Source organism: Pongo abelii, chromosome 13 (genome assembly GCF_028885655.2).
Source record: "Pongo abelii isolate AG06213 chromosome 13, NHGRI_mPonAbe1-v2.0_pri, whole genome shotgun sequence".
Classification (NCBI taxonomy): Eukaryota; Metazoa; Chordata; class Mammalia; order Primates; family Hominidae; genus Pongo; species Pongo abelii.
This window is the reverse complement of record NC_071998.2, coordinates 51,917,549-51,929,707: the sequence shown is the minus strand read 5'-3', so window position 1 is coordinate 51,929,707 and position 12,159 is coordinate 51,917,549. Positions and strand designations below refer to the sequence as shown.

General features: G+C 42.6%; 1 protein-coding gene across 1 annotated transcript in view; it reads right to left on the bottom strand.

The window, feature by feature from the left end:
• Positions 1 to 12,159, bottom strand: part of GLDC (glycine decarboxylase) — a 112,358-nt gene that overhangs the window by 78,793 nt on the left and 21,406 nt on the right. The window contains exon 3 of the mRNA XM_002819798.4: positions 9,163 to 9,298. Coding sequence (XP_002819844.2) covers positions 9,163 to 9,298 — 136 coding nt within the window. The remainder of the gene's footprint in view (positions 1 to 9,162; positions 9,299 to 12,159) is intronic.

Sequence of the window (12,159 nt, the reverse complement as noted above, 5' to 3'; positions counted from 1 at the left end):
TCGAGACCATCCTGGCTAACATGGTGAAACCCGTCTCTACTAAAAATACAAAAAATTAGCCAGGCATGGTGGCATGCGCCTGTAGTCCCAGCTACTCGGGAGGCTGAGGCAGGAGAATCACTTGAACCCAGGGGGCGGAGGTTGCAGTGAGCTGAAATCACACCACTATACTCCAGCCTGGGCAACAGAGCAAGACTCCGTCTCAAAAAAAAAAAAAAATTAGTACATCATGAACATCTCCCACATCAGCAAATATTTTTTACAGCATCATTTTCAATGAATGCATAGTATTATATTCATATTGTCTAATTATCATTTCCTTTTTAGCAGACACTGCTTGTTTTTTCTGTTGTTTTCTGTGCTGTGATGAATTCTTTGGAACATTATTCTCTCTCTTCCTATTGTATATCCTGTGCCTGTCTTTATGGATATACTAAGTCTTTCCTGTTTATCAGATGGACTAGCTTGTATGTGTGTATTCCTGCATGTGTATGTGTTTCTACACGACAAATAATGATTCTGAGTAAAATGAAAGTTTTTTATTAGCCAAGCAATCTAAGCACTTGTCTGGAGTAGTGCCACATCTGTCTTCACGGTATCAAGCCATGTGTGTCGATCTCGTCTGATTCAAGATCACAACTGCCTGCCTGTTGTCTATGCCTTTTGTATGACCCCATTTCTGTTCAGATTTCCCTTTCTATTTGCCTACACCATGTATTGTGTGCCTCATTCATTCCAGTTCACCACCCACTTAGAATCTGGCAAACTAATTTACAGTTGCTAAGCCAGTCTGTTCAAGCAAAAATCCATTCTGTTGTATACACACACACACACTCACTCTCACACACACACAAACACACACTCTCTCTCACACACACTGTTTCTCTCTCTCTCTCTCTCTCTCACACACACACACACATACACATAGCCACACACCAACACCCCAATACAAGTCTCAGGAAATTATTTCAAAGTCTCGATACTGTACTGCTTGGAAAGGCAACCTCCCCACCACACTCCCTGTCAAAGATAAGAAGATGTTGGTTTCAAAGCTTTCAAAAAAGAAAGAAAGAAAAGTAGATGAAAGAAAAGTAGATGGAGGCTGGGCACGGTGGCTCACACCTGTAACCCTTGCACTCTGGGAGGCTGAGGTGGGCAATCACTCGAGCCCAGGAATTCGAGACCAGCCTGGGCAACATATGAGACCTCACCTCTACAAAAAAATCAGGCCAGGCACAGTGGCTCATGCCTGTAAGTAATCCCAGCACGTTGGGAGGCTGAGGTGGGCGGATCACGAGGTCAGGAGTTCGAGACCAGCCTGGCCAATATGGTGAAACCCCGTCTCTACTAAGAATACAAAAATTAGCCGGGCATGGTGGCACTGTAGTCCCAGCTACTTGGGAGGCTGAGGCAGAAGAATCGCTTGAAACCGGAAGGCGGAGCTTGCAGTGAGCCAAGATCATGCCACTGCACTCCAGCCTGGGTGACAGAGTGAGACTCCGTCTCAAAAAACAAAAAATAACCATGAGGCTGGAGGATAGGTTGAGGCTGCAATGAGCCCATGATCACGCCTCTGCACTCCCGCCTGGGTGACGGGAGTGAGACTCTGTCTCAAAAAATAAATACGTAAAATACAAAATGTTCTCGTTTTTATAAGTTTGTAAAAACAAGTAGATGAACCGAAATGTAAGCTGGTTTTCTCTGGGAGGTGAGATGATTAACACTAAATTTTCTTTTATTATTTTTTTCTTTTATTATTATTATTATTATTATTATACTTTAGGTTTTATGGTACATGTGCGCAATGTGCAGGTAAGTTACATATGTATACATGTGCCATGCTGGTGCGCTGCACCCACCAACTCGTCATCTAGCATTAGGTATATCTCCCAGTGCTATCCCTCTCCCCTCCCCCCACCCCACAACAGTCCCCAGAGTGTGATGTTCCCCTTCCTGTGTCCATGTGTTCTCATTGTTCAATTCCCACCTATGAGTGAGAATATGCGGATTAACACTAAATTTTCTTTTTATTGTATGTTCCAAATGTTAAAGAAACCAGCTACCGTTCATTAACCATCTCTTATGTGTCAGGAACACATTTACCACCTTTTTTATGATTATGTTATACATGTTCTTTGTAACAAGTTGGAAAACCCAGATAACTATTGAGAAAATAAAATCACTCAATTTCCAAACTTTAACATTACTACAGTTAACATTCAGGTGCATTTTTTCCAATCTCTTTTCTACATCATAATCTATTTATACTAAAAGTAGTACTGGCCAGGCGTGGAGGCTCACATCTGTAATACCAACACTTTGAAAGTCCAAGGTGGGAGGATCACTTGCACCAGGAGTTCGAGACCAGTCTGGGCAACACAGCGAGACTCTGTCTCTACTAAAAATAAAAGAAGTTTTTGTATCTTAACTTTTTTCAGTTAATATTATTCCATGAACAATATCGAACATAACATCTTTAAATACTATTCAAAAACATGATTTTAACTGCTCTATGGTGTTAAATAATTTATGAAATAAATTATTTAAGTTATAATTTCTTCATGTAAATCTTAATTTATTTAGTGAGTTCCTTCCAGTTGAATATTACTTTTGATTTCAAATATTAGAAATAGCATAGTAGTTAAGATTTTTATCTTTGTCTAAGGATACATTCTTAGAAGTAGAATTCCAAATTATATACGATAACTAGTTTTTTGGGTTTTTTTTTTTTTTTAGATAGAGTCTTGCTCTGTCGCCCAGGCTGGAGTGCAGTGGCACGATCTTGGCCCAGTGCAACCTCCACCTCTTGGGTTCAAGCCATTCTCCTGCCTCAGCCTCCTGAGTAGCTGGGATTACAGGTGCGTGACACCACACCCAGCTAAATTTTGTATTTTTAGTTGAGATAGGGTTTCACCATGTTGGCCAGGCTGGTCTCAAACTCCTGACCTCAGGTGATCCGCCCACCCTGGCGTCTCAAAGTGCTGGGATTACAGGCGTGAGTCATGTGTAATTATCACACCCAGCCTGATAATTAGTTCTAAGGCTCCCAGCGCATAGTGCCATGTTTCTCTCCAGAAAGAGCATATCTGTCTGCATTCTCTTAAACACTACAGTGATTCACAGATATCCCTGAATCTTCAAAACTGCTAAGTATTAAGAAGCACTGGGTTTTGGTTTTCGTTTTGTTTTTTGGGACAGAGTCTTGCTCTGTCACACAGACTGGAGTGCAGTAGCCTGATCTTGGCTCGCTGCAACCTCCATCTCCTGGGTTCAAGCAGTCCTCCCACCTCAACCTCCCGAGTGGCTGGGACTATAGGCATGCACCACCACGCCCAGCTAATTTTTATATTTTTCTGTAGGGATGGAGTTTCACCATGTTGGCCAGGCTGGTCTCAAACTCCTGGGCTCAACGACCCACCCACCTCAGCCTCCCAAAATGTTGGAAATACAGGCGTGAGCCACCACGCCCAGCTGAAGCCCTGGGTTTCAATCTTTTTTTTTTTTTTTTTTTTTTGTAGAAACAGGGTTTCACTATGTTGTCCAGGCTGGTCTCAAATTCCTGGGCTCAAGTGATCCTTCCACATCAGCTTCACAAATTGCTGGGATAACAGGAGTGAGCCACTGTGTCAAGCCTTAATCTTACTAATTTTCTACATTCATGCATGGCTTAACAGAAATATGTTCTGAGAAATACATCATTAGGTGATTTAGTCATTGTTGTGTGAACCTCACACAACAATGAGTGTAAGTACACTCATAAAGTGTACTTACATATACTTAGAAGGTATAGCCTACTACACACCTAGGCTACGTAATATAGCCTATCACTCCCAGGCTACCAACATGCACAGCATATTACTGTACTGAATACTATAGGCAATTGTAAAACAATGGTTAAGTATTTGTGTTTCTAAATACAGAAAAGGTACAGTAAAAATACAGAATTACAATTTTATGGGACCACTGTCATATACACAATCTGTCACTGACCAAAATATCACTACACAGGGCATGAGTGTACTTGTGAACTGGGACAAATAACTAAACGTCGCTCTAGCCAATATCTCTTGGCTCTCAATGGAAATAACATCACCTATATGAGAGATTTTTCTTAATGCTCAAATCAGACTAACGTACTGTCCAAAGGTTATTCAAGTAAATAATAGCAACTGTAAATTAGCATCTGTAATTTTGAATTCATAAGACATTCAAAAACTTTTAAAATCCCTAGCTTTCTGTTTATATGTGTCTGTATATGTTTTAAGACAGTATACAGGCCAGGTGTGGTGGCTCACACCTGTCAGCACTTTGGGAGGAAAATCTCTTGGGGCAAGTAATTCAAGATCAGCCTGGGGAACACAGAGAAACCTTGTCTCTATTAAAAATAATAAAAAAAAAAAATTAGCCTGGCGAGGGGCTTGTAAGTCCCATCTACTCAGGAGGCTGAGGCGGGAGGATTATGTGAGCCAAGGAGTTCCAGTTTACAGTGAGCTATTAGGGCACCACTGTACGCTAGTCCAGGTGACAGACGGAGACCCTGTCTTTAAAAAAAAAAAAAAAAAAAAGACTTTGTATATAACTAGTATTTTCTTTTTTTTTGAAACAGAGTCTCACTGTCACCCAGGCTGGAGTGCAGTGGCGCAATATCCACTCACTGCAGTCTCCTCCTCCTGGGTTCAAGTGATTCTCCTGCTTCAGCCTCCCGAGTATCTGAGATTACAGGTGCCCATCACTATGCCTGGCTAATTTTTTTTGTATTTTTTGTAGAGATAGGGTTTCGCTATGTTGGCCAGGCTGGTCTTGAACACCTGACCTCAAGTGATCTGCCCACCTCAGCCTCCCAAAGTGCTGGGATACAGGTGTGAGCCACCACACCTGGCCTAATCAGGATTTTCTTTTCTGTTGTTTGTATACAGGCTTGTGCTATGCTACCCAGGCTGGAGTGCAGTGGCTGTTCACCTGTGCAATGGTTGGGCACTACAGCCTCAAACTTCCGGACTCACGTGATCTTCCTGCCTCAGCCTCCCAAGGAGCCGGGACCACAGGCACAAGCCACCATGCCTGGCTTAGGATCAGTATTTTCAATGACCCATTGGCTCTTGAAAAGTTGGAGTTTTTTTCGTTTTCATCTTCAAAAAAGTTTTTAAAGCATATGCTGATAGACCTTTCCTAAAAGGACTTCTGCAGAATTCTGTTTAGATATTATTACATATTTCCACTTAAAAACTATTTATTCAAATTAGTTACATCTTTTTCATCCCTTATGTAATATTTCTCTCTCAACCCTTTTATATGTCCAAGGTGAGGTTAATGTTATTTAGCACTGCTAAAGGTAGAGACCTTTAAAATTGTTGTCTTGCAAAGATGCCAAATATGTAATCTCACTCCTTTTACATGTAAACTTCTTGTATTAGTCTAGAGGTTTTTGGCACTACTGAAATTAAACAGGTATTAATGCTCTTAACAATTATCTGTTAAAGGACAGTGAGCCTTGGATCTGAGAGAGGATAAATAACCCTCATTTCAGGAGAAAAATGCTATCAAAAGGCCTGCCATCATGTTTACAAGAGTTTGACTCAATTAGGTAAAACATAGTGATTAAGAAAATGTGCCTGTGATCTATAATGTCTATGTTCCAAATGACTAACTCAACTGGTTTGTTCCTAAGTGTATTTTAACATATTAAAAGGTATCTGCACATCCAAGAAGGCATTTAGTTCAGCTCAAATAGGATGCTTGATATATTCAACATGGCATTAATATTTAACCCCAAAAAATTAGTGTTCTCTATCATTTTGGCTGTGACTTTCTTTTGGAATTGGGAAAGGGGGTCATGGGGGTTTACAGGACAAACACTCCTGAGATTCTCTCATTTTATTCCTGCTGCCAAAAATATACCAAACAGAAATAGCTACAAGGAAAATGTAAATGTTCTGATGTTATCAGTAGTTGAAAATTTGGAATAGTGAACCCCGTAAAATAAATTCTAGACCTGATGTAAATTTTCTTTCAAGAGCCCAAATGTTTGTTTTATTCCGAGGCTATGTCATCCATTTATTTTCCCCTCACGTCTCCGGAATTTGTTGGTTCCATCTCTATGGAAACCATTCAGAAGGATGATAATGTGAAATCTACCACCCACATGTGCAAAGCCCTCCCTATCAGTGCTGGTGGGGTGTAATACCACTCTCTGGTTCAGATCAGCTTTCAGAGAATAGAAAGAAACAGTATTTAAAATGCACCCAAAAAGTAAATGAAAAGTACAGGACAACATCATCTCCTTCTCAAAACACTGGCTGCTCCTATGGTAAATTAACATCCACCCACAGCCAGAAAGCAATATGGTGAATATTCTGTACGGCCACCAAGAGCAAAGACTGCTGGCCAGTATTCAGACGGCTGGAATGCTGCAGCCCGTTCATGTACTTTTGAGGCTTTTCTTAAGGGGGAAGAGAAACAGGCCATTTTCTTTTGAAATTAACCTTGGAGTTTACCGTTCAAATTTTTACCAATACCACAATGAAAAAGAAGCCTTCATCAATGCAAACGCATTCACATACACTACAGAGAAACTAGTTCTTTGATTTTCCTGTCCCCTTATTAATAAAGTGGAGCATATTGAAACTAAGAGTTATGTACAGGGACAGCAATACAGGAATGATTGTGCTGAGAGATCTGGCTCCTATATGATAAAAAGAATTGCATCTAGGACAAAGCACATACATGCACCAGGATTACGTTTGCAATGATGGAAAAGCAGACAAAGATGCAAAGTGTTTATCAAATTGTTAACGCTCATTGATTGGGAGCATGTACTTGGGTATTTCAAAAGCTCCTGTTGGTACAACTTATGATTTCCCATTTAGTGAAGCCTGCATTCCCTTTAGTAAAGTTGGTTTTTACATATGTTAATCTGAAAGTCAATCTGTGCCCCTTGCTAGGAATACTTTGAATTGCAGAGGCAACAACTTACTCTGTCCTCGTGTCATGATGATCCTGCTAGAAATTAAAGTTACCTCTTCCACAAACTAACTTTTAAAAAATCACCTAGGAATTATCATCATACTCCATCTATGTTTGATTTGTTTCCATGCTGGAAACGAAAAGTGGACACCTATATTTTCAAATAAGATGTCTTCCTTTTAAGACTAATTCATCATTTGAAATAAAATTTCAACTCAGTGTTTCTGGTGTATAAAATGGCACCAATCCAAAAAGATGGGAAAAAAGAGCCTAGGAGGCCCCACCTTTCCTCCTCTACAGTTAGACATTATTTCCCAATGAACAGCAGAGGCAGATGTCCTGAACTGCCCAGGCTGGAGTGCAATGCTGCGATCTTGGCTCACCACAACCTCCGCCTCCCAGCTTCAAGCAATTCTCCTGCCTCAGCCTCCCAACTAGCTGCGATTACAGGCATGCACCACCACGCCCAGGTAATTTTGTATTTTTAGTAGAGACAGGGTTTTTCCGTGTTGGTCAGGCTGGTCTCAAACTCTCAACCTCAGATGATCCACCCGCCTCAACCTCCCAAAGTGCTGGGATTACAGGTGTGAGCCACTGTGCCTGGCCTTTTTGATTCTTTACATCATACAGCAAACAGCAATGGAAAACAACAAAATAGTGTGGAAGTGGACTAGAAGTATTTTCTCAAATGCAGGAGAAATGCTTTCAGTGTTGTTCTATCAGTGAGGGCCAGAGTGGGCAGGAGACACAGACATGGATGGACAGACACACACACACATACCACACAATCAGTGAGGACCAGAGTGGACAGGAGACAGACACAGATGGACACACACACACACACACACACACACACACCTAGAAGTAGGAGTGACTTGGCTGGGCGCGGTGGCTCACGCCTGTAATCCCAGCCCTTTGGGAGGCCGAGGCAGGTGGATCATGAGGTCAGGAGTTCAAGACCAGCCTGGCCAAGATGGTGAAACCCCATCTCTACTAAAAATGCAAAAAATTAGCCAGGTGCAGTGGCAGGCGCCTGTAATCCCAGCTACTTGGGAGGCTGAGGCAGGAGAATCACTTGAACTCGGAGGGCAGAGGTTGCAGTGAGCCAAGATCATCCCACTGCACTCCAGCCTGGGCGACAGAGTAAGACTCTGTCTCAGGCAAAAAAAAAAAAAAAAAAAAAAAAAAAAGAAGAAGAGGTAGGAGTGACTTATCTAACTGTTGAGGTGAGACTGGAATAAGTAACTGAGCATGCATAGCTCAGGCCTCTCTCATATCTTTTCTAGAAGAGCCTGTCTACAGAATGCACATGTTCTCCTTCTCTAGAAAGTGCTAGCAATAAAGCTGATATTATGATCTCCAACACCATGTCTTTTTGTCAGTCAGTTGTGAATCAAAAATTCTGGGGGTGGGAGGAGAAGGAAACACGATTATCTGTCCCCCTTAAAAATCCTGACAGAAGGGCCAGGCGCGGTGGCTCACGCCTGTAATCCCAGCACTTTGGGAGGCTGAAGCGGGCGGATCACCTGAGGTCAGGAGTTCAAGACCAGCCTGGCCAACATGGTGAAACCCCGTCTCTACTAAAAATACAAAAATTAGCCGGGCGTGGTGGTGGGCGCCTGTAATCCCAGCTACTTGGGAGGCTGAGGCAAGAGAATTGCTTCAACCTGGGAGGCAGAAGTTGCAGTGAGCCAAGATCGCACCACTGCACTCCAGACTGGGATACACAGCAAGACTCTGTCTGGGCAGGGTGGTCGAGGGGAGTCCTGAGAGAAGACAGTGGACCAAGATTCTCTCCCAGACTCCACCACTGACTCACTGAGATAGCTCAGAAGTAGCCTATGTCCCAGGGTCTCCAAGGAGGAGTAAAGGCCTGAATCTGCCCACCTGCAGGTTTCACACCTTACTCAAATACAGCACAGAAATTAAGCTGCAGAAGAGGAAGAGATGACCAGATCCACAATTTAGCATCCTAGTAGATTTTATGGGACTGGAAGTGGGAAGAAACTTCTATTTCCTCAACATTTGAGCAAGAACATTTCCCGATCCAGAGAAACCTGGTAGGTTCCCGGAGGTTGGAGACAGCACTGGGAGGTGGGTGTCAGTGTGGAGGCTCTGAGACTGCAAGGGGACAGATGGAGGATGGAGAGAATTATGCAAATCACAGTCGTCCTGTTCCTGAACCGAGAAATACATTACCATCCTGAGTTCTCCAGTAAGTTCCGCAAAATCGTCTGTGGCACTGAGCAGTTATAATAGCCCATGCCAATATACGATCTCCAGATCTGGTTTTTGCTTGAAATGGCATGCAGAGTTGCAAGGATTTCATTTTCACCTGATTGTGGGAAAAAGAGAAATGTTACAGAGAGAAGATGTCTCAGAAAAGAGCTCTAATTACAGTTTAAATCCCTCATTTTGTTTGAGTATTTATGACAGAATAACTATATGGAAAATGTAAAAGTCATCCATCCAACCAACACTAAGTACTGTATGTGACATCTCAAAAAAAAAAAAAAAAATCCCCAAACAACACTCAGTTTCTCCTCAAGGTTGGCCCCTCATCATTGTTTTGACTGTTCCTTATTCGGTTCTGTTTGCTAGAATTGCCCATTTTAACACTTGCCTCATTCCAGGCTTTTTCTGTTCCATTTCTATTTCTGCTGTATATAAGCTAAATAAAAATTCTGTCTTACTCCCAGTAAAATACTGTGTTTTACCTCCTAAACTGCCTTATACTCTCTGGAAGTAGGCACGGCTTCAGTCTAATTAACACATAATCTACATTTTCTCTAAAATTGTTCTACTCAATTGCACATTCCTCCTTTGTGTCACCGAAAGGGCAACTTATAAAAAGGCCATCACCCAACAATAGAAAATATCAGTTGTAATCAAAGACCCTCATGCAGGGCTGTGAACAGTGGCTCACACCTGCAATCCCAGCACTTTGAGAGGCTGAGGTGGGCAGATCATCTGAGGTCAGGAGTTCAAGACCAGCCTGGGCAAGACGGTGAAACCCCGTCTCTACCAAAAAAGGCAAAAAATTAGCCAGGCGTGGTGGTTCACACCTGTGGTCCCAGATTCTTGGGAGGCTGAGGTGGAAGGATCACATGAGCCTGGGAGGTGGAGATTGTAGTGAGCTAAGATGGCGCCGCTGCACTCAAACCTGAGTGACAGAGTGAGACCCCCATCTCAAACAAAAACAAAAACAAAAAAACACACCCTCATGCAGTTTCTACCAGCATTCTCATGAAGGCACTTTGGTTATTAAGAAGTATAAACGTACTTGGATGCAGGTGGGACCCTTTCTCGGGTCATTCGTATAATCACAAAATAATAACAGCATTTGACATTTATTGAACATTATTCCGCCAGGAATTGTACCATATGCTTTTCGCGCAGCCTAGGGCACTGAGGATTGAAGACAGTCACTTGGCCAAGGTCACACGACTTTAAATTAAAGGATTACTAATCCAGTCTCACACTTTAACTCACTGGACTAAGTTGAGAGCTGCTACATGGACAGCTCTTATACTGAAGGGTCCTTTTTTGTTTTTTTGAGAGGGAGTCTTGCTCTGTCACCCAGGCTGGAGTGCAGTGGCTCGATCTTGACTCACTGCAACCTCCACCTCCCAGGTTCAAGCGATTCTTCTGCCTCAGCCTCCCGAGTAGCTGGGACTACAGTCGCACACCACCGCACCCGGCTAATTTTTGTATTTTTAGTAGAGATGGGGTTTCACCATATTGGCTAGGCTGGTTTCGAACTTCTGACCTCTTGATCCGCCCACCTCGGCCTCCCAAAGTACTGGGATTACAGGTGTGAGCCACTGCGCCCTGCCACTGAAGGGTACTTTTTAGATACAAATGACATCATATTGTTCTTTCTTTACCTCTCTGCATAGAGATAGACCATGCTACTAAAATTTAACTGGGATTTAACTACTTAGGCAAATGGCTGTCTTCTTTAAGATCTTCTTGGGGACTCAGTCACTTAACCCTGAGAATTATTATTTTATTGTTCCTCTATCAGAGAAAAACGTAGGTACAGCAAAACCTAAGACAGCAAACTGGCAAGAAAGACACTTAACATTGTTTTAACCCTATTGAACTCTATCTGAATATTATTTGCATCAATCTTTATCCTCAAGTAAAATACTTTCACCCTACACCACACACACACACACACACACACACACACACTCCGCACTCCACATGATTTCCCAGGAAATAAATTCACAAGAGATATGGTACTTTGCCACAATAGAGTAAGGAAAGAGAGTCTTGAAGGTATTAGTTTCATGAGTAATATAATCTAACTACCTTATGGAAGATGATCTTGCCTTCTTCCATTGAAAGTTTAGGAAATAAGTAAAAATGCAATAAACCCACATCTGAGAAGACAGGCAAGGACAACATCCCTAGGAACAATCATGCAAAAAGTCCAATCACCTCCCAAATAATCTTCTTAGGGGCAGAATGATTCAGATGCCCAGTAGGAGGAAAGATTAATTAGCAGTGCCTTATAGGCGAGTCCGGCTTCAATTATGATCCTGTGCAGGGGGGACAGGTCCCTGTTCTGCGTTGGTCCAGCTCTCCAATGACAACAGCCTGTGAAGGGCTCTGTCTGTCAAACTGAGCTTAGCCTTTGGAAATCAAGCTGGATGATATGATTCTTTTTACAATACAGTAAGATAATTCTACTGATGGTGTGGAAAGGTCACTGAGGGGAGACCCCAGCCCAGGGAGGTACACTAAGAGGCCAGCACTATAGTCCAGGAGGGAGATGGGTAAGAGGAGTGTTACGAGTTGAATTGTGTTCCCAAAAATGATGCTTTGAAATCCTAACCCCATGGTACCTCTGAATATAACCTTACTTGAAAATAGGGTCTCCACTGATGTAACCAAGTTAAAATGAGATCATGCTGGATTAGGGTCAGCCGTAATCCAATGATTGGTGTCCTCATAAGAAGAGCAAAATTGGGACACACAGACACACATGCAAGAAGAATGCCATGTGATGATGGCAGCAGAGACTGGAGCAATGTATCCACAGTCCAAGGAGTGCCACGGACTGCTAGCAACCCCCAGAACATGGGAGAGAGGCAGGGAACTGATCCTCCTTCAGCGCTTCCAGAAAGGAGCCAACCCTGCCAACATCTTGATTTCTGACTACGGAACTGGGAGTGAACAGGTTCCTGT